Source organism: Prionailurus viverrinus, chromosome F1 (assembly GCF_022837055.1).
Source record: "Prionailurus viverrinus isolate Anna chromosome F1, UM_Priviv_1.0, whole genome shotgun sequence".
Taxonomy (NCBI): domain Eukaryota; kingdom Metazoa; phylum Chordata; class Mammalia; order Carnivora; family Felidae; genus Prionailurus; species Prionailurus viverrinus.
In genome coordinates this window covers 7873617-7896156 of record NC_062577.1, presented here as the reverse complement: position 1 = coordinate 7896156, position 22540 = coordinate 7873617, and the positions used below count along the sequence as shown (strand labels likewise).

The window sequence follows — 22540 nt, the reverse complement described above, 5'->3', positions numbered from 1 at the left end:
AGCAAACCTCGCACTGGGGACAGTCTCCCGGCCCTGAAAGAGGCGGCGGGCAGGTGCGGTGGGGAGGTGCTAAACAAGTCCCGCCCCAGTAGGTAGCCCAGCACGCAAGGGACCCGCCCCCTGCTCCCCCCCCGGCTCCGATTGGCCTCCGCGGAGGGGGGCGTGGCCGGCCTGCGCCGCGGTGGGCGGGGCCGGGCGCGCTCGGCTAACCCCGGGCGCCTGTGGGTGGCGGGGCTGCGGCCTCTCGCAGCAGTCACCGCCATGGCCGGCCGAGCCCGCGGGTCCGCGCGCGCGCTGCTCGCCGCCCTGCTGGCGCCGGCGCTGGTGGCGCTGCTGGTGGCGCCGGCGCGGGGCCGGGGCGGCCGGGGTCACGGGGACTGGGACGCCGCCGCGGCGCTGCCGCCGCTGCCGCCCCGCGAGGACGCGGCGCGCGTGGCCCGCTTCGTGACGCACGTCTGCGACTGGGGCGCACTGGCCACCCTCTCCACGGACCAGGCGGTGCGCGGCTGGGCCTTCGCCGACGTCCTCTCGCTCAGCGACGGGCCGCCCGGCGCGGGCAGCGGCGTGCCCTACTTCTACCTGAGCCCGCTGCAGCAGTCCGTGGGCAACCTGCAGGTGAGCGGGCGGCGACAGGGCCAGCCTTCCTTTCGGTCGCCGAAATTCTGCTCGGGGACGGAGGGCGGGGCAACCAGAGGGAAGACTTTGCTCGCGGCCCACGGCCCTGCCTCTTCTCTCCCGAGCTGGCCGGGCGGGCTTTGCAGCCTTCTGACTGTTGGGCAACTCAGTGCCGGGAATTTCACGCACGCCCCCGCCTCCGGGTCGAATTCTTTGCCAGTGTCTACTTGGAGGACTTCGCATCCCTGACTCGTCCTGGGGCACGGCTGCGCGTGTTATTAAAAGTCTTACAGGGCTTGCCCTTCCTAGGAATTTTCCTGTCAGCAGCAGGAAGCTAACACACAACGTCGTGAGTGATTAATGCAGCCCTTAGGCCCCCGGTGCGCATGACCTTCCCTGGTTAGGAGCAGCACTGAGTTGGGTCTGGGTGCTCATCCTTTGCCCACCTTTTGTGGCAGGGCCAGGTTTACAACTCTGGTGGACCTCTGCTGTCCCGAGAGTGGTGTGACCGCTGCGCAGCGCACTGAGTCCAGCAGTGGGCTTCGGATGAAGAACTGGAGGCATGAGACCGGTTAAATAACCTGCCCAGAGCCAGTAGCCAAACTGGAATCTTTTTTTTTTTTTAATTATTTTTAACGTTTTATTCATTTTTGAGACAGAGAGAGACAGAGCATGAACGGGGGAGGGTCAGAGAGAGAGGGAGACACAGAATCTGAAACAGGCTCCAGGCTCTGAGCTGTCAGCACAGAGCCTGATGCGGGGCTCGAACTCACGGACCGCGAGATGGTGACCTGAGCCGAAGTCGGAGGCTCAACCGACTGAGCCACCCAGGCGCCCCCAAACTGGAGTCTTAAGCCAGGTCTGTCTGCCGTCAAAATACAGGACACAGAATGGTGGCCCCCAGGCTGCCCGTGTCCCTCGGGCCAGTTGTCTTTGGTCCACAGAGTTCTGTTTGGTTTTTAACAAATTTGAGTTACAGTAGTTCCCCCCCCCCCCCCCCGGCCCTTATCCCTGGTTCCATTTCAGCGTTTCAGCTACCTGAAGTCAACTGCATTCCAGAAGCAGAAGATCCTTCTGAGGGGTTGTCTTACAGTCTAGTAGCGTAGTGCTAGGTTGCAAAAGCCTAGATGACACACACATGTCATCTCGTCATGTGGGCATTTGATCATCTCTCATCATCCTCGGAGGAGGAGTGAGTACAGGACAAGAAGATATTTGGAGAGAGCACATCCACATAACCTTTATTACGGTATAATTGTACCGTTCTATTTGTTATTGTTGCTAATCTCTTACTATGACTAATTTATAAATCGAACTTTGTCACAGGTGTGTGTGTGTGTGTATGTGTGTAGAAAAAGACATATGAGGTTCGGTACTATCCAGGGTTTCAGGCAGGCATCCACTGGGGGTCTTGGGTTGTATCCCCCTGTGGGTAACGGGCGGGGGGGGGGGGGGGGTACTATTGTAGCTACCGCCATTCAAAAATTGAGATTTCAATTACAGATCTAAATGTTTAACTTCTTGGAAGATCCGTGGCCCTGGGGGCTTGAATTCTTTGAGCAAAACCAGAAGCAGCTGCCTCCTTTTAAGGCACAGACACCTCTGTTCACCCTTCCCTTGCTCCCAGCCCCCTCCACCCTCTTAGGCATTTGCCCAAAGGAAGCTCATTCTGTTCAATCAGTGACGCTCAACCTTGGCTGCAAACACAGTCACCTGGGAAGACTTTTAAAAATATAGTGCCGAGGGATTTTATTAAAAAAAAACAACTCCCGGGGCGCCTGGGTGGCGCAGTCGGTTAAGCGTCCGACTTCAGCCTGGTCACGATCTCGCGGTCCGTGGGTTCGAGCCCTGCGTCGGGCTCTGGGCTAATGGCTCGGAGCCTGGAGCCTGTTTCCGATTCTGTGTCTCCGTCTCTCTCTGCCCCTCCCCCGTTCATGCTCTGTCTCTCTCTGTCCCAATAATAAATAAAAAACATTGGAAAAAAAAAAAAAAACAACTCCCCATTCCCTCCCTGATGCTTCTCATGAGGGAGAGGGGATGGACAACAACTACTGCCCACGACCCTATTTAAACTCGTGCGGATATGGTCATTTGCGTTGCAGGAAGGAGGAAAAGTAAGATGTACAGGGACTGTACAGATGTCAGTGACAGACGTCACTGGTGAGTGACCAGCCACTGATGACTTCCAGGTAGAACTCCAGCTCAGGTCTTTGACAGATCTAGGGACACAGTGTAAGGAACCTATCCAGGATTTCAGGTATCCATGATGGCAGTGAAAAGGTGTGGCCACATCAGAATGAGTCTGACTCGTATTCCATCAGTTAACCAGTCAGATTGGTTTATAGTTTCTGCTTTTCTTCCCGCCTCTGCCTCCTGTCTTCTCCCTGTCACCCAACCCACCCGATTACATGCACACAATGCCACTCAGCATTTCCCTCTGCCCAGAAGCCTTTAACAACAACCGGCTGCCTAGAGCTGCGTAAGATTCACTTGGGAGGTTTGTTAAAAATACGAACACCGGGGCTGGGACTCGAGCCCAGAAGTCAGCATTTTAACAAGCTCTCCAGGCAGCTCATTCTTGGAAAGCACAGACAGACATTGGCCTTACAGAATAAATTCTGACTCTTTAGCTTGGAGTTGAGCCCCCCACCCCACCCCCATCCCACCAAAGCCTCTCTTTCAGGTAGATTGGGTTTCTCATTACAGTCATGTCCCACGTTTTCCCAGTTCTGTTTCTGCAATGCCCTTTACCTTTAATACGTCATCCCACTTCTGTCCCGATTTTGAAAATCTTCTGAGGCTCTCTGTACTGTCCATATCATTCCAGGCTATGTTGACATCTCCTTACCCTAAACTGTACTGTTCACTTGGCGATTAGTTATACGCTGCCTTCTGATCTCTTCTGTGTCATTTTCCATTATTTAAGTTTTGTTTATGTCTGACTTTACAACCAGATTATAAAGTCACAGAGAAAGGACTTTTTTTTTTTTTTTCCCCTCCTATGGCGCCTTGCCTAATAGTGTATAGACAGTGAATGTTTGGCGAAATGATTTCAGGGAGTTCCCTTTATAACCAGTGTTGTGATGGGTCACCATGAGATGGCAGAATTTTCCACGCAAGCCGTTGAAAGCGCTAAATGCAACGTGTGAATTTTGCTGTACTCTGTCAGCAGTGTCTTTCACGAAGCTGATTTCTGAATAAGAAAGAATTGAGAATTTTGCCTGCTTCACTTTTTGAGTCTAAGTGTTCTTCTTTTACTGCTGAAACAGGAATGAACAACTTCTCCAGTTTTGAAATCACATGACAATTTCTGCTAGCATAAGATAACCAAAAAACATGATTCAGCTACTTTCTTGCTTAAACTATACAATTAGCTAGTTGGACAACTGTGGTATTTTTTATGCACTAGTTTCGTATTAGAGTCTAAGCCTTTAGACCTTTCAGTGAAAGCTCTAGACCAGCCTTGTATTTGGGTGATCCTGTAATTGTTAATTTCTCTGGTTAATATGAAACAGCTTAAAGGCTTAAGAAAAAAGAGTGTTAAAATAATTCTTACTGAGTTAATTTTAAATCTGAAACCCTACCCCCTGCTTTTTGGGAGGAAAGGTCAAGATCAGTCTCTATCCAACAGGTGATTTGCTCAAGTGGTCAGTGGTGTTTTACACTTCATTGTTTCATGGAAGAATGCTCAGCTCTAGGGACAGTGTGTATATAACTTGTGAAATTTATTACCTCTCCAGAGACAATATTTCATGTGGGAGTATCTTTATTTTCTCTCTGCAGGAGAATCCACATGCTACCCTGACCATGTCTTTGGCACAGACTAACTTCTGCAGGAAACAGGGATTTGATCCCCAAAGTCCCCTCTGTGCTCACATAATGCTGTCAGGAACTGTTACCAAGGTGAGTGGTTATCCCACCAGAACACAGACAAGTTTTAGAAGAGTATCACCTGAGGGGCCTGGGGGTGCTCAGTCGGTTAAGCGTCCGATTCTTGATATCGGCTTGGGTCATGATCGCGAGAATGCAGTCATGAGATCGAGCCCCGAGTCGAGCTCTACGCACAGGGTGGAGTCTGCTTGGGATTCCCTCTCTCCCTCTCTCTCTGCCCCTCCCCTGCTCGTGCTCCCTCTCTCTCTCAAAATAAGTAAATAAATTTTAAAAAAGCATCATCTATTAACAATGAAAGGAGATATTTTAAGAATAAAATGAAAATGATTTGTGATTGAGATAATATGCAATTTCGTGAAAGCTAAAGACTTAAATCAGTTCATTTCGTGTAGGTGTTCGATAAGGTATTGACGCAGAAAGCGAACTATTGTTTGAAGCTGAATGGATGTCGCTCTGTAAGGTGCATCTGCTCAACCAGAGGTCTCTGCTCCTGGCCATGCTGTTCACTGCACAATATTTCCCACGTGTGGGTTCCTTGTCTCCATATTTTCACAGTGGCTTACGGCAGAGAGCCTACCAAGTGAGCGAGGAGAGGGGTGCCCGTTACTGGAGGCCAGACGTGGGTTTAGACAGTGGGGTGATTGCTGCAGGGCAGAGGGCAAGGTGTCCTAGCGCTGATCTGATTGCCGAACCCGCACATTTGCTTTTCGACGTCGTCAGCCACGCTGACCTCAGACAAGTTTGATTTATGGTCTGGACGTCCCGTGTGGGCGCATCTCTGTGGCTGCATTTCACCAGAGAAAGGAGGGGCGGCAAACACTTTTGAGTTCCACGGTGCTTCTTTGAAAGACTTTTATCTTTTGTGAACTTGCGTCTCCGTGTTTAAGATGGCTTGTCCTGGGGTACGTGTGCTGACGTTTTATCACGTGCCCCGGGCCGGGTACGCTGACACTTGACCGCGAAAGCTGGTGCTGGTGATGGGTTCCCACTTCAGTAAATCTCTTACCGCCAACACCTGGACTCTGTTGTTTTCTGCTTTTCTGCGTGCGTCCTTCGTTTTCTCTTGATTCCTTAAGTCGAAGATCAGGATTTATAACTAAATGAGCGCTTTAGGATTTGTAGAAGAATCACACATCCTCAACGGGGTTGCGGCCATGAGTCGTTTACATCACGTGTGTCCTTTAGGTGAATGAATCAGAAATGGACTTTGCCAAGCAGTCGCTGTTCGTCCGACACCCTGAGATGAAAACGTGGCCCTCCAGCCACAATTGGTTCTTTGCGAAGTTGAATATAACCAACATCTGGGTCCTGGACTACTTCGGTGGACCCAAAATAGTGACACCCGAAGAATATTATAATGTCACATTTCAGTAAGTATTTACACAGCTTTCTTCTTTCTAATGTTGCCGCTTTTACTTGCGGTCCTCAATCTTTTAAAGCCAGGGGGCTCTTAACTCTTTCTTCCACCAGGGGACCCTTTGGCAAGCTGGGAAAGCCTCTGATCCCCCCTCAGAATATTTTTTAGGAGTATAATATACATTGGAAATACAATGGAAACCAACTATATTGTATTGAATGTAATGTATTGAATGCATTGAAATACATTTACAAAACATAAGTTAATTCATACATTATATGAATATAATGTAATGGATTGAAATGGATTGAAATACATTTATAAAAATATTTTTTAAACGTGTGGTATAGTAACATGTTGACTTTTAAAAAACATGTTGACTTTTTAGTGAACATATTAAATAAGATTTAGTAGAGAGTCTATAATATTGCTGTCCTTTCTGAGTAGTGAGGGCTGAATTAATTTAAGACATCTGCGACAGCTCTAACATGATGTGAAAGTATCTGTGGGTTCTTTATTTCTGTTGATGACAGTCACAGATACGCTGTCACCACTGGGGTTTATTGCCCACATTCATCATTGAAGGAAATGATAAATTTCAGGTAGAGCTTAATGAAAACCTCTCTTTTCCATCCAAGTTCACAGAGCCCTGAACTCTGCCTATAGGCTTGGACACCAGGTTGAGAACTTGTTTGTCTGTTTTGTTGTTGTTTTTTTAATGTTTTTATTTATTTTTGAGAGAGAGAGAGAGACAGAGGTCACAAGCGGGGGAGGGGCAGAGAGAGAGGGAGACCCAGAATCTGAAGTAGGCTCCAGGCTCTGAGGTGTCAGTGCAGAGCCTGATGTGGGGCTTGAACCCACAAACTGTGAGATCATGACCTGAGCTGAAGTCGGACGCTCAATCGACTGAGCCACCCAGGCGCCCCTGGGACCTTGTTTTAAGGCTATGCTTTGGGGCCCTGGTTGGAGCCCAGTTCTGGCCATGACGGCATTTTCCCATGAGCACCAGACTTCGGCACTTCTGGACTACGAATGGTACACATCCGAGTCTGAGCATGCGGTCCTGCACCCATCGACCTCAGTGCTGTGAATGCTGGGGGGCCGTGTGGGACACCCATCAGGAAGTGGACACTTGGGGGTGAGGAGGTTGCCACCCAAGGGGCCCTGGGAAAGAACAAAGAAGAAAATAGCCTGGAAATGGGAAAAGAACAGGAAAAAGGGGTGTGATCAGATCCTCTGACATTAGGTCAGGGTTCAAATGAAGGAATACAGAGGACTGGGACTTTTCCCGGGTGACATGGGTCACTGGCATAGCTGACATCCTCAAGGCCCAACAGCCAGTGATCATGGCAGCAGTGATAGCAGCTGGGGCTCGGTGGGCGCTGTTCGGGCTGCCGTGAACCGCCTGCTTTCTCCCCACTAGACGTTCGGTAGTGTTTCTCCTCGTCTGGAAGGTGGAGAGCTGGAGCCCCGAAGAGTAAGTCTGATGGCCAGTATGTGCTGGTGCCTGGACCGAGACCCTGGCATTCTAGTCCCGGGGCCCCCACCTTGCTTCTGCCCACGAAGATCGACTGTGCCTCTGGTCACCTCACTGCTGGCTGGCTGGGCTCCTTGCCCGGTGTCAGCCATGTGACGCACTTCTGCTGTATGACTGGCTGCTGTTTGCAGAGATTAGGGTGACGATGCTAAGTTGGACCCGTAGGTCATGGTCATTTGGGGGCTTCATTCTCAGTGTTTCTTTATTTTGTCTCTTACTCTGTTGTAGACCAGTTCCACACTGGAGCGCTGACTTCCCGTCACCCTTGTAAATTTCTTTACGGCAAAGCTCGGGCTTTATTTATTTAGTCAATCAATCCCAGACAGGGCCTAGGACAGCGCATGGCCCAGAACAGGCGTGTAGTAAACACTGGCTACTTGTCAGGCTGATAATTTGAGACAAAGATCCTCAGCTCCTTTGAGTAAAGAATCTGGCAGTGGTGTTTATGTTTGCTTCTGTATATGCAGGAGAAGAGGCACAGGCCAGTGATTCTCTTCTGGACCCACAAAACCACCTGACTTTATAGGAATACAGACACAGCAGTTCCAGCATCACGACCGGGCAGTGAATTCTCCAGTAAGCTGGTTAAAGTTTGTAAGACGTGACCATCTCTCATGTACAGTCATTTTTGCATAAATGACGTGCCCGAGGGCAGTGCTTGCTTTAATAACAAAAATGAGCTTGCCCCTGTTGAATAAGTGAGTAAAATAGATAAATTTGAGGTTCCCATTTTATTTCACAGACGAGTGAGCCTTGTCTGCAGCTCAGAGAAAAGGCGGAGCATTATCCTGTCCTTTGGAGAGGAGGACCAAAGGCTAGACCAGAGTCGGACCCCTTCTAAGGCAGGACACCCGAAATCCTAGAGATAGACACGTCTGACCACTAGTTGTCCATTTCGGAGTCCGGGAGTGGACCCCTCATCATCCTACCCACCTCGTTTGCCCGTAGCCCAGGAGACGGTAATGTCTGTGAGGGCCGAGAGCCTGCACGCTCCGAGGGAACCTCTCCCAGGGGCCTCGTGGCTTTCTGGAACTTTACAGAATGGCCGGCTTGCGCAGCTCAGTTTTGGAAGATGTTGCTTCTCCAGATGCCATAAAGCCTCTGCATCTGAAGTCCGTTGCATTCTGGTGGAGTCTCGAGAGAGCTTCAGTACAAGTGCCACTTAGTAGGGCTCACGTGGGGCCTGACCGAATCTGGTGTGGCTCATTGGACTGTTGGGTCCAGACCACGAACATATTTGCATGTGGACCGGAAGGTTCTGCCGCCACACGGCGCATCTTCGGGCGTCCCTGAGTGGGCGGTTCTCAGGGGTCTCAGCAGTCGCCTCCTGTCACCGTTGAGCCTGAGCTGCAGGGTGCTCACCCCACGGCCCCCCCTCCAGTGCTCCCGAAGGTTCCCCAGCACAGGCACAGGGAGTAGGAGGCTGTAAGCCACCATCTGGCCCGGTGTCCCTCACCTGGACGTGGTTTCCTGGTAGCTGTGGCCAGACTGCGGCAGGAAGGGGGGTCCAGGTGGCCTCCCTGGCTAAACTCAGTGTCGTGGGAAACTTGGCTGATTCCCTTCTGTCCTCAAACGCTGTTGTCTTTTAAGTGAGCTGTCAGGTGTTCTTGGTGCTCATCTGTGCTTCATCCCGGCGGCGCTTCCTGGAGCGTGCGGCACCGCACCCGGAGGCGAGGGGTGCTGGCTAAAATGAAGATTCCAGGGCCCGACCCTACACGTGCTGATACCAGAACTCCGGAGCAAGCCCAGGCGACTCTTGGGTACCTGAAGCGGCTGAAATTAGCTCCAAATTTCAAGCTTCTGGATCAGGAGTTTCTCTCGTCAGTGATTATTAACTCGTAAGATTTGTCAGCTCGGTTTAATGAAATCATTCTTCCTCTCTCTTACCTTCTCTAGGTGAAGCAGAATACAGTGAGTTAACAGCACCCGGCGGGTTGCTTGGGATGCTCCCACAGACTGGAAGGGCTTAATGCGTCTCTGTGGAATGTTTCCCAGAGGCACGTGCTGATTTGCTTGCTTGCTCGTTCGCTCGCTCGCTCGCTTACAAGATAGCACCGGACTGATCCTGGATTTCTCGGAAGACGTGGTTGCTAGATCTTCTATTTTTTTCAAATTTTGAAGCCATTTTCATAGAGTTATGCCTTCATTATGACCCAAGAAGCTTTGGTCTGTCAATTCCAAATGGTTTTGTAACGGGGCTCCTGGAAGAGGGGTGGGTGCCAGATTTAGATTGCCCATTGGCATTGGAAGGTACTTGAAGACGTGTGGGTGCTTTCCAGAAGCCCCCCGGGCTGGGGAGAGGGCGTCGCTCACCCACGGCTGCACCAGCACTGCCCAAGCCTGCTCAGCAGGGCTGGCCTGTGTCACCGCGCGCCCGCAGGTATGTGGCCGAGCCAGACTGTGGTGGGCCACTGGTGGACCTTCCTCCCCGTGGTCCATTTGTGTCCGACAGTCCTGGGTGGTGTTGATCCAACGTAGGGCGATACTCTTTCTTACAAAAGAACTTCTTTTTCCACTTTCCAAATCTGAAGTGATAATTACCTAGAACGAGAGAAGTCCATAAAAGCTTCTGAATTTCATTTGCCCCCCTGTGCGGACACCGTATAATCCTCATCCTCCACTCAAAACACACCTACGCACATGTACCCGCTGTCTTACTTTTGGCCCCCACATGGCTTGCAAAAGAAAAAAGAGGGGTGAAGGGGATCTTGTGGAAATCATTTCCCTGTTTTGTAAGTTAAGTTTCCTGGACGTAGACCAGCTTGAGCCAGGTCCAAAGCCCGTGGCTGCCCAGTGCACTCTGTAGCTTGTTAACTAACGGCGCTCTCAACAGTGGCCTAAGGCTTCCTCAGCTGTTCTGAACCTTCAAATGGCTCCCATGTTGTTACCACCTAACGGGTCGTCGGGGAGAAGATAACACGACTTTAAAAACCAACCACATTTCTCCAGATAAGAAGAAACTGTTCGCTTTTGTTGCCTATATACGTGGTTTCTGAAGATGAGGGAAGGTGCCTCGTAAAGAAGTGTGTCAGGGATCAAGCCACTGAATCGCTAGCTAAGAGGAAGGAAGTTGAATGGAGTCATTGTGTTTGAAAACTACAGAACGAACCTACCTAAAATTCAGCAAACGGCTTCTGATTAAGAAAAATGACTTCTCTTAAACTTGGTAAAATAGGTTTATTCCTCAAAATAATTAAAAGCGTTATTTTCCTGAAATGTGTTGGATTTATTTTCTTAACCGTAGACGTTAATATTTGTGGCGCTTTGTTTCATTGCTGGTGAAACCCTTTTGCGTTTTTATTTTAGCATGCCGTTAAATCGGCCCTTGGCTGTTTCAGAGCTTACGGTGAATAATCTGACTTTTTCCCGTTGGTAAACAGCTCACCGCGTCCTAACACTTGGGGGGTGGCCAGAATGCAACCTTTGTCAGGGGGCTTTCCTTGTGATAGAATTAAGTTGATGATGGGTATCTGCTTTTCTACCTTTACCGCACTGTTGTGAGTTTTGTCTCCATCATCTTATATAAAAACATACCTGTATTCAGGTAAGACCCAGTTATCACATAGGAAAGTCAACCGCTTTTTCATAGCAGGTCCTGGAGATCCCTTTACAATTCGATGTGAAGACGAAGTCTCTGTTGTGTTCTGACTGACCACCAGAGGGCGCTGTAGACCACTTTTCTGGAAACGCTGGTTTCTTGTTTCTGGTTTCTTGGAGATGGGGATCAGATCCTTAAGAATGACACCCTGGGCCGGGGTGCGGGTGGACGGCCTTGATGAGAGGACACTGGGGCAAAGGCAGCCTCGTAGGGGCAAGGGGAAAAGCAGAGGCTTGGTCTCAGGCTGTTGCTGCTAGGAATTTATCGCTCCCTCCGTGTCATTTGCTTCGGGTCCCTTTTTATTCCACCTACAGCAAAAGAGGGACAGCGTCGCCCCCTTAACCAGATAAGGGGTGAGTGTATCAAATGGTGACTGGCTTTTTTGGCAGAGAGCAAGGCAGGCCGTGATCAAGAAAAGAGAGAATAACTGGGCACCTGGCTGGCTCAGTCGGTTAAGTGTCCGACTTCGGCTCAGGACGTGATCTCACGGTCAGTGATTTCGAGCCCCACATCGGGCTCTGTGCTGACAGCTCAGTTCCTAGAGCCTGCTTTGGATTCGGTGTCTCCCTCTCTCTCTGCCCCTCCCTGCTCATACGCTGTCTCTCTCTCAAAAATAATAAACATTTGGGGCGCCTGGGTGGCGCAGTCGGTTAAGCGTCCGACTTCAGCCAGGTCACGATCTCGCGGTCCGTGGGTTCGAGCCCCGCGTCAGGCTCTGGGCTGATGGCTCAGAGCCTGGAGCCTGTTTCCGATTCTGTGTCTCCCTCTCTCTCTGCCCCTCCCCCGTTCATGCTCTGTCTCTCTCTGTCCCACAAATAAATAAACGTTGAAAAAAAATTAAAAAAAAAAAACATTAAAAAAAAATTAAAAACAAAGAAAAGAGAATAGGGGCGCCTGGGCAGCTCAGTCGGTTAGGCGTCTGACTTCGGCTCAGGTCATGATCTTGCGGTCTGTGAGTTTGAGCTCCACGTTGGGCTCTGTGCTGACAGCTCAGAGCCTGGAACCTGCTTCAGATTCTGTGTCTCTTGCTCTCTCTGCTTCTCCCCTGCGCGTGCTCTGTCCCTCTCAAAAATAAATAAACTTTAACAACAACAAAAAAAAGAATAAAAGTAGAAAGGGAGTGAGCCCAGATGACTGCATTTGGTGGATGTTGGCTTTGGGTCTGTGCTTAGCAGGTCAAGGCTGTTTGTCTTTACCAGGCCGTGGCCAATAATTGGCATTTACTCTGTCTTCTAGTCCAGGCTCAGATTCCTTGGAGGCACGAAATGGGGTGGTGGCAATCCTTTATGAAATGCGGCAGGGCCCAATGAAATCAATGCACAAATAATCTGGCTTGAGGTTGTTAATGTCATGGTTCCCTTCTTAGCAATATTCAGACTGAAGGTCACAAAGTAATCGAAGAGCAGAGCCTACTATCCTGTAGTGGGGCATGTTTTCAGTTTTAGTAATGAAAAAAAAAAAAAACCATTCTCCTTTGTGCAAAGCTGGTAGGTCAATGTTTTTTAGGGGAATTCCAAACTGTCACTTCAGAGCAGCTGCTTTATAAATTTTCATCTGACAAGACCATTATAATGTAAGTCCTTTTTGGAATCAAAGGAGGTGTAAATCAACGAATAAAACTTTATCCTTTTCGTATATATATGTGTGTATGTATATATATATGTGTATATGTGTGTGTGTGTGTGTGTGTGTGTGTGTGTGTGTGTGTATACATATCTGTATCTGTGTGGAAACATTTTTTTAAGTTTAAAAATTCATAATCTCACCAGCCAGCATGGCTGCGAATATTTTGCTGTGTTTTCTTCCAATTTTTGTGTCCGTGAAATATTTAAATGAGACCAAGATCATGCTGTTTAGTGATCATATGTCACACTTTCACTTAATCATAAGCTTGTTATGTTACCAGAAACCGTTCGTGAGGACAGCTTAGAATGGCTGCAGGATATTTTGTGAGATTGGGGTCCTCCGGGTACCAAATAATGGTCTGTATTAGCGCTCTGTTGCAGGAAACCTCGTCAAAGTAGTTGAAGCAAAAAGAGCTCGCTGATCTTAAAATATTCCTTTCGAACTCAGTCTTCCTCTCCTGGCTCCTCTTTCCACTGTGTTGGTTTTAATTGCCGCCAATTGAATCTTACGGCAAAGGGGATACATCTTTCCCAGTGAGAGAATCGTTCCTGAATAATTCCTGTGTCCAGGAGTGGGCTTCCCCCATTGGCTGAGTTGGGTCCTGTGTCCTTCCCTGCAGCTGGGGGTTCAGAACGACAAGGACTGGGAGAATTTTGAAGCAGGGCTCCTGAAAGAAAAGGAAAAGTTAGGCTAATGAAAGGGACACTGGACGGACAGAAGCTAAGGACTGTTGTCACTTTCTCCAGTTTTTTTTTTTTTTTTTAATGTTTAACACAAGCAGGGGAGGGGCAGAGAGAGAGGGAAAGAGAATCCCAGGCAGGCTCTGCCCTGTCCGCACAGGGCCCGTGTGGGGCTCGAACTCATGAACCACAAGATCATGACCGGAGCCGAAGTCAAGAGTCGGATGCTTAACCAACTGAGCCACCCAGGCGCCCCTCACTCTCCAGTTTTTGAACATTGAAGTGACTTCCAACTCCTCCCTCGTATAAGAGAAAGCTCTTTCTGCATAGAGTGTTTTCCACATCTCTGTTTATTTCCTTAGAGAGATTCCCAGCAGCGGAATTCCCACGCCAAAAGCTGTCAGTACTTGGTCCAAATTGCTCCTAAGAATTTATATCGATTATCAGTCAGTCCTGCAATCGACATGGGATAGTGCGCACCTAGGGTGCTGAATTTGATAGGTAAAAATAACATGCTTTTAATTGACGACTCTCAGGTTACTGGTAACATTGGACATTTAAAAACTCAAATACTAGTTGCTTTCCTTTGCTTTAAGTATCAAGTGGCAACCCGTAGGCTGAGTTTTCTCAAAACTAAAGGTTATGATTGTCATAGGACTTGATTTTACAAATAAGTTCATCCACAGCATTTTATCTCATCCTTGCTTGGGACACACATTACTTTCCCTTCTATAGGGAGGGAGTTGGAGTCCCCAGATGGTTAGTTTGGGGGTGTTCACGCCATCGCACCTCAGGCTGGCTCCTTAGCTCTGTCCCTAAGAATCCAGTGACCCCTCAAGCGGCTGGTTCATATGGGTCCTCTGAAGAAATGTTGGCATAGAAATGGCAAGGGTCACATGTCAGAAGAATGCACGTTTCACTGGTAGCGCACTGACATTTTGGGGGCAGACAGTGCCAAGTACAGGAAAGGGTGTGACTTCAGGAGCCAAAGGGCTGTGTTCCAATCCCGACTCCACCACTTGGCCGAGTGGCTCTGGCAAGTGCTCTGCTGGAGGTCCCTTCTGTAGGTGGGCGATTGGCATTGGTTAGTCTCTGTCACCGTGTTATTGTGCGGGATGGCCCGAGGCCACCCATTGCGTGGATGAGCTGGTCAGCCTGTAGAGGTGCAAAGACCTGGCCATTTTCTGGGTAATAACACTGCCAGAAGGTCATGCCTGTCATGTGTTAGTCACTGGCCTCCACTGTGCACTGGGAGCAGACCCCCCGCGCCCCTCCATGTGCTGGGTGTGTGCTATGTCCAAGGACAGGAGAGGGGGGCAGCTCTGGGACCCTGTGGTGAAACCTGGTGAGAGGTCAGGCCCCCCAGGCCAGGCGCTAGAAGAGCCTGGGGACGGCAGTATGAACAGCGGTGGCTAGAGGTCCCCATGGAGCTGCACTGAACTGTCCAGGGAAGCTCGCCCAGAGCAGGGAAATCCTGTTCAGTCCTCTCAACCCAGGGCCAGACCAGCTGCCCTGCTGGAGTTCAGGGCCCCTGTTTGCCTATTTTAACTTCCTTACCTTTCCCTTAAGCTGGTGACCATCCTAAGGAGCCATAAAGGTCTAGTTGGGGACCCATCTGTCCCTGCCCAGCAGCCCCCAGAGGTGGGCTCCCTTCAGACTTACTCCTCGAGCGGGACACAGGCCTGTATGGCGGAGCGGGGGGGGGATCCCCAAGGTCCAGGCTGGGCTGAGAGAGGACTTCCGAGCCACCAGCTGCCCCCATCCCATGCAAACTCAGTTGGTCCTTCCCCTTTGCAAATGACCAAAATACAGGCTGCATGAAGTCAGAGCCTCTCCGGTGCAATCGGACGGGGTGGAGCCCTGCAAACCAGCGGCAACCTGTGAAGGTCTAATTGGCTTTATTGAATGATTCCTGAATCAGGCAGCGTCTCATCCAGCAAGTGGGGGGGAGCTCCCAGGAGCTACACAAAAAGGGGGGGCTTCTTATAGGCAGGAAGGGGCAGGGACAGGGAAAGCGTGGATTACCTCATCTTTCTTTGGGGGAACAAAAGGGCCTTTGGGGTAGATACCCTCACTGGTGCTGACCAGAAAATTCCAGACTGACCAGTTAAGACTATGTTCGTGGAGAAGGCTGAAACTGCAATTAGGTTAGGTATTAAGCTTCAGTCTGGTGATGTGGGCTTAGCACAAGGGACTCCATTTTGGGTCTGTTGTGTGTGTGTGTATGCGTGTGTGTCCCTTATGTGGAAGCCTGGACACAAGGCCATCGTCTGGCCTGCACCCTCAGTCTAAGTGCCGCAGGGCTAGGTAAGCTGGCAGGGCTGAAAGGGGAGGGCGCTGGACAGGCAGGAGTTGTTATACGTAAATATAATTTCCAGCTAGAAGGCAACACGCAGGGGCCATCTAGTTTGGCCCTTCTGTCTTTTCTTTTTCTTTTTTTTTTTTCTTTTTTTTTTTTAACGTTTTTAAATTTATTTTTGGGACAGAGAGAGACAGAGCATGAAGGGGGAGGGGCAGAGAGAGAGGGAGACACAGAATCGGAAACAGGCTCCAGGCTCCGAGCCATCAACCCGGAGCCTGACGCAGGGCTGGAACTCACGGACCGCGAGATCGTGACCTGGCTGAAGTCGGACGCTCAACCGACTGCGCCACCCAGGCGCCCCTGTCTTTTCTTTTTAAAGACAAGAAGAAGAAAGTACTTTACTTTTTTAATGCTTCGATGACAAACACAAAGACATTTTTTATCTGACGAATACTCACCCAACTTCAAGTATGTACGAGGCATGGCACCAGGCAGCCCTCGGGAGCCGCTTTTCTGGTAGACAAGCCCACACCATTATTGATTTCTCGGGATATTTTCCAGTCTCAAGTAATAAAAAAAAAAAAAATCCACCTCCAAGTTCGGCCCCTTCGTCTTTGAGCTGCAGACATCAAGGCTCAGGCAGGTAAAGTGATTTGGTCAAGGCCACCCAGCCAGGTAAGGGCGAAGCTGGGACCCTCTCCTGGGTTTGTGCATTCCCCCAGGAGCAGCTCTCTGCCACATCGCACTGAGGGGAAGGCCGTCTGGGAGAGTCGGAGGAGGGGATAAGCCCTAGGAACGGTGGAGAATATCCGGGCTCTCAGATGCCCTGGCATCTCCCGGTTTGAAGCTCACTCATTGCAGATGATGATTTTGGGTTTGCTCAGATGCCCAGGAATGGACTTGATAGGCTTCTGTGGCTACACTTATCGCCTCCACCAGCCCAGGGGCCGGATCCACACGGGGCAGAGGCAGTGCGTTCCAACGTGGTGCCCAAGAGCTGCGAGGTTCAAGACGAGGAAGCACACGGGGGCCCTGCCCAGGGGCGGAGACCTCCCTCCCTCCAGAGGACTTGTCCATGCCACCCGCCCCACCAGCAACCCTCCTCACTCCCTTGGGGCACCTGTCATTCCCAGAAGGACTTTGCGCACAGCATCTCGCCCCTGGAGTCCTTTCCCCAGGCCACGATGGGGAATGTCACCTCCCCTGAATGGTGTACATGGAACCAAATTCTTCCCAACACCTATTCTGGGCACATAACGTATTTTACTCAGTCTTTCAATCGTCCACCAAGGAGCACACCGTCAGCCAGCACGTGGTAGGGCTGGGATTCGAACCCGGGGCTCGTGTCTTTCCACCACTGCGGACCAGCACCGGGAAAACCTGAGTTCCAGTCCTGCTCCGGCCACTTAGCAGCCTTGTGACCTTGAGCAAATTACTTCATCTTTCTGAGTCTCGGCTTCTGTAACTATCAAACGGGAACTGTATAAGCACTATTGACTACCTTGCTGAGTCGGAACGAAGAGTAAATATGACGCATACACTAGAGTGACCGGGGACGCCAGGTCCCCATTGAAGCAGAAGCAGCTCTCTTTCCCGTGGAAGCCCCTTGACTACCGATGGCAATTCGCAGTCAGTTAGAATTCTTCTCCTCCCCTGACAGCATCTCTTTAATTTTACCCACTTCCCAGCTTGTTTCTGCCACCTCTTGCCACCTTTGAAAATCTTTTAGGGGCACCTGGGCGGCTCAGTCGATTAAGCGTCCGACTTCGGCTCGGGTCATGATCTCACAGTTCGTGGGTTCGAGCCCCGCATCGGGCTCTGTGCTGACAGCTTAGAGCCTGGAGCCTGCTTTGGATTCTGTGACTCCCTCTCTCTCTGCCCCTCCCCGCTTGCACTCTGTCTCTCTCTCAAAAATAAATAAACATTAAAAAAATTTTAAAAAAAAGATAGATACCAGGCACATCTAATCTCCACAGAGGAAGAGGGAAGGAGCTTCTTACAGCTTCTCTTTGGGAGACAGGACTGTGAGACGGCCTCCAGAATTTCCATACGTTGGTGTATATACACCCTGTACAATCTCCTTGTTTATGGGAAGGGCCTGTGAATATGATGAGATATCACTCCTGCGATTATGTGATGTTATCCTGGGTGGGCCTGACCTAATCAGGTAAACCCTTTAAAAGCAGTTTTCTCAAGCTGGTTGCAGAAGTGAGAGATGGGCTCTGGTTGGCCCGGGGGGAAGGCAAACATCATGCCATGAACTGTCTGTGGGGCCACATTCAAGGAACTGCAGGTTTTCTCTGCTTTCTTCTGAAAGCAGTCCTGCCTAATAGTTTGCAAGAAAGTTGGGACCTCGGTTCCATATTTGTAAGGGAATAGATTTTGCCAACAACCACAGACCTTAGAACAGGTTCCTGAGCCTCGGATGAGAACTGCCACCCCAGTCAACCTACCTTTATTTGAGCCTCACAGGAAGCTGAGCCGAGAATCCAGTCATGCTGTGCCTGTACTTCTGATCTACGTTACTGTGAAATAAGAAGTTTGTGTTGGTTTAAGCCATGAAGTTTGTGATAATCTGTTATGCAGCGATAGAAAGCTAATGCCGCTTCCAAAAATCTCAGTGTGTAAGTTAGGATCATTTGGTGGCAAGCAACAGGAACTTGCTCTGAGTAATTTCAGCGAAAAGGAAATTTACTGGAACAGGGTTCGTGGGGCCACAGACCACGAGCCGCTCCTGGGATGGGTCCAAACAGGGGAAGCGAACAGGGGGGTGTTTCCAGGTCCTGTTTCACTCTTTCGGGGTGTGAATTCCAGGGAGAATGCGGCTGGTTTGCTTTCCTTGATTTGGCAGCCTCACCAAGACGGTAACCGAGGGAGAATCGTTGATGCTTCAGAGCAAAATTGGAGTGACATCAGCAACATGTCTGAATAAGACATCCCTTGTTCATGTCCCACCCTTAATAACAATTTGGCATCGGTCCATGGACAAAAGTGCCCTTGTGGGAGCCATGGGATCTGAGAGGAGTCTTGCCCACCTGCGCATCAGGTAACAGGCAGACAGGTCTCAGTCCCTGCTGTGGACCCTACAGTGGCCCATGAACTAGCTCCTCTCAGCCACCATCTGGGAGCCCCTGGAAAACACTGCCTCAGTCACCCACAAAGAGAACCTTTGCGGAAGTCCAGAGACCAGAGAAGAAGTTGCAACACTGTTGGAAAAACAAGAAAAAAATAATGAGTTTGGGTACATCAAGGTGGTTAAGAGGAACAGCTTGAATTTGTTTGCGTCACCCCGCCCCTGAGGTGGCACAGCTCGGGGGCTAAGATCTCTTGGCCCTCGTGATTTCTCCTGCCGGGGAAAGTGAGAGCATAGGAGTGAGTGCTCGGCTTTCCCAGTTGTGAGGGATGCTGTTACGGAGTCTCGCTTCTCTCTCGTTCCATCCAGGCTACTGAATCACCAGCTACGTGACTTGGGAAGAGACTGGGCAGGTTGACTGGGCAGGAAGAGAGTGGGCAGATAGGACACTTGGAGCATGTTAAAGGGAGGTGAATCTTACTAACTGCCTTGTGGATCCCATCAAGAAGCCAGCCCACGAGCTGCTGGGGATGCCTTGCCTGTAGGTCCCCCCCACCAGCTGGCTCACAGACACCCCAGTGCTCTGGGTGCCTCCCTACACACCTGGCTCCCCGGGTGTGTTCCTGATGGCACCAGTTCGGGCAAGTGTTGGCAGATTACCAGGAGTGTGCACAGAAGGCCAACCTGAATCCGTGGACCAGGGAGTGACCATAAACTTAGCTTTAGCACCACCCTTGGGAAAGCGAAAGGGAGTCTGTCAGCAGGTGGCCTGGCACGTCACAAGACCGAGAGAGGGCGTACAAGTTTATGAATTCTGCCACAGGAGGGAGCAAGGAGTGTGGAGCAGACATATCTACAGAAGGTTTGGGGAAGTCCCAGAATCCCTAGCACGGCTGATGGAAGATATTTTCCCCCAAAGGCAATTAGTAAAGACTGGAGGAGGTCACTGCTACTCCAGATGTGAAGACAGCAACACAAAACTCCGGGGAACATGAAAAAGTAGTGAAACATGACACCACCAAAGGACCACAGTAATCTTCCAGTAACTGGTTCCAAAGGCGTGGAGAGCTGTGTTTTACCAAAGGATTCAAAATAGATGTTTTAAGGAAGTCACTGAGCTACAGGAAAACACAGAAAGACGATTCAGGAAGTCAATAAAAGGAGACATGAACAAAATGGGAATTTTAACAAAGAGAAATTAAAAAAATAAACAAACCCTGGAGCTGAAGAAGACAATGAGTGAAAAATACAGCAAAGAACGTCAACAGCAAAATAGATCGAGCAGAAAAAAGAATCTGTGTGTTGGAAGACTGGAACTTTGAAATTATCCAGTCAGAGAACAAAGAGAAAAAATGAAAAAAAGTGAAGAAAGTCTACGTGATCCATGGGATACCAGCAAAAACAAACAAACAAAAACAAACACAAACAAAAACAAAAAAACAGTTTGTGAATTATTGGAGTCCCAGACGAAGAGAAGGAGAAGGAGACAGAAAGATTACTGAAAGAAACAGTGGCCAAGAATTTTCCAAATCTGGAGAGAGATTGGGATATCCAAGTTTATGAAGCTCATAGGTCATACGACAAACTCAAATTAAAGAGATCTTCTTTGAGACACATCCCAATAAAACTGTGAAAAAGAAAACATAAAGAGAATCTCAAAAACAACAAGAAAAAAGAAGCTGGTACCTTATAAAGGAACCCTTATAAGTTCATTAGCAGAGAGCTTACAGGCAGGGAGAGAGTAGGACGATATATTCAAAGTGCTGAAAGAAAAAACTGCCAACCGACAATACTCTACCCAACAAAGTTAACCTTCAGAAATGAAGGAGAAATAAAGATTTCCCCAGACAAACAAAAGCCGAGGGAGTTCACCACCAGGAGACCTGCCTCAGGAGAGATGCTAAAAGGGGTCCTTCAAGCTGAAATTAGTAATGTGAAACATATAAAAACGTACAACACACGAGTTAAGGTAAGTGTATATAGTCAGATTCAGAATACCCTAATACTGTATTATGCTGCTGTGTTAACCATTTAATTCTAGTATAAAGGTTAAAGGTCAGGAGTATTAAAAATAACTATAGCTATAATAATTTTAATAAATACACATGTAATAAACAAAAATGGGTGAATTGTGACATCAAACACATAAAAGAAGGAGAGCCTGAGTGGCTCAGTCAGTTAAGCGTCTGACTCTTGATTTCAGCTCAGGTCACGATCTCATGGTTTGTGGGACCAAGCCCTGTGTCAGGCTCTGCACTGAGAGCGCAGAGCCTGCTTGGGATTCTCTCTCCTTCTCTCTCTGCTCCTTCCCCTGCTCCTGCGTGTGCTCTCCCTCACTCTCTCTCAAAATAAAATAATAATAATAAAAAGCATAAAAGGGGAGAGCAAAAGGGTAGAGTTTTTGTATGTGATTGAAGTTGTTACTAGTGTAAATTAGACTGTTATATCTAAAAGATGTTTTAAGTAAGTGTCATCGTAAGTACAAAGCAAAAATCTATAGTAGAGTCACGAAAGATAAGGAGAAGGGAGTCAAAGCTTACCACTACAGAAAAGCATCAGTTCACAAAGGAAGGAAGCAAGAGAGGGAGGAAGAATCAAGGGAACTACAAACCAGCCAGAAAACAAGTAATAAGATGACATTAGTATCAATAATTAACTCTACTAAATGTAAATGAATTATATTCTTCAATTAGAAAACAGAGAATGACTGGATGAATTAAAAAAAAAAAAAAAAAAAGGCAAGACCCAACTATATGCTGCCTGTAAGAGACTCACTTCAGTTTTAAGGGCTTAAAGTGAAGGGACAGAAAAAGATGTTCCTAACAGGCAAGTCAAAACCTAAAGAGAGCAGGGGTAGTTACACTTATATCTGACAAAATAGACTTTTATCCAAAAAAAATGTAACAAAGATAAAGATCATTACCTAATAATAAAGAGGTCATTTCTTCAAGAGGACATAACAGTCATAAATGTATACACATCCAATGTCAGAGCACCTAAATGTAATTAAGTAGATACTAACGGATCTAATGGGAGAATTAGGCAACAGTACAATAATAATAGAGTTCAATACCCTGCTTTCAACAACAGACAGATCATCCAGACAGAAAATCAATAAGGAAACGTTGGACTGGAGCCACACTTTAGACCAAATAAACTTATCACACGTATGCAGAACATTCCATCCAGCAGCAGAGAACACATTCTTCTCAAGTGCACATGGAACCTTCTCCATGATAGATCATACGATAGATCACAAAACAAATCTTAGCAAACCTAAGAAGGTCAAAATCATACCAAGTGTCTTTTCTGACCACAATGGTATAAAACCAGAAATCAATTAGAAGAAGAAAACTGGAAAATTCACAAATATGTAGAAACTTAACCACATAATCCTGCACTACTAATGGGTCAGTAATCAAAAATTTCTCAGGATGCCTGAGTGGCTCAGTTGGTTAAGCGTCTGACTTCGGCTCAGGTTATGATCTTGCGGTTCACGAGTTTGAACCTGGCGTTGGGCTCTGGGCTGACAGCTCAGAGCCTGGAGCCTGCTTCAGATTCTGTGTCTCCCTCTCTCTCTGACCCTCCCCCACTCGCACTCTCTGTCTTCTCTCTCAAAAATAAATAAACATAAAAAAAATTAAAAAGAATTTTCTCAACAAAGGAAAGCCCAGGATCAGATGTCCTCCCTGGGGAATTCTACCAAACATTTCAAGAATGGTCACCAATCCTCAAACTCTTCCACAAAGTGGGAGAGGAGGGAATTCTCCCAAACTCACTTTACAAGGTTAACATTACCGAAGGCAAGTAAAGATATTACAAGAAGACTTTAGATCAATATCCTTGATAAACATAGACACA

General features: G+C 48.6%; 1 protein-coding gene across 3 annotated transcripts; it reads left to right on the top strand.

The window, feature by feature from the left end:
- Positions 1–246: 246 nt before the first annotated feature.
- CREG1 (cellular repressor of E1A stimulated genes 1) lies at positions 247–10616 on the top strand. Of its 3 annotated transcripts, none has more exons than XM_047841115.1 (4): positions 247–615; positions 4399–4518; positions 5692–5876; positions 9297–10616. In XM_047841115.1, exons 1-4 carry the CDS (start codon positions 262–264, stop codon positions 9298–9300), a joined length of 663 nt encoding a protein of 220 aa, XP_047697071.1. In that variant the 5' UTR covers positions 247–261; the 3' UTR covers positions 9301–10616. The 3 variants fall into 3 exon arrangements, with proteins under 3 accessions (XP_047697071.1, XP_047697070.1, XP_047697072.1); XM_047841114.1 differs by lacking the exon at positions 9297–10616 and adding an exon at positions 7868–9289; XM_047841116.1 differs by lacking the exon at positions 9297–10616 and having other exon boundaries at positions 5692–5880.
- The last annotated feature ends 11924 nt before the right edge of the window (positions 10617–22540 follow it).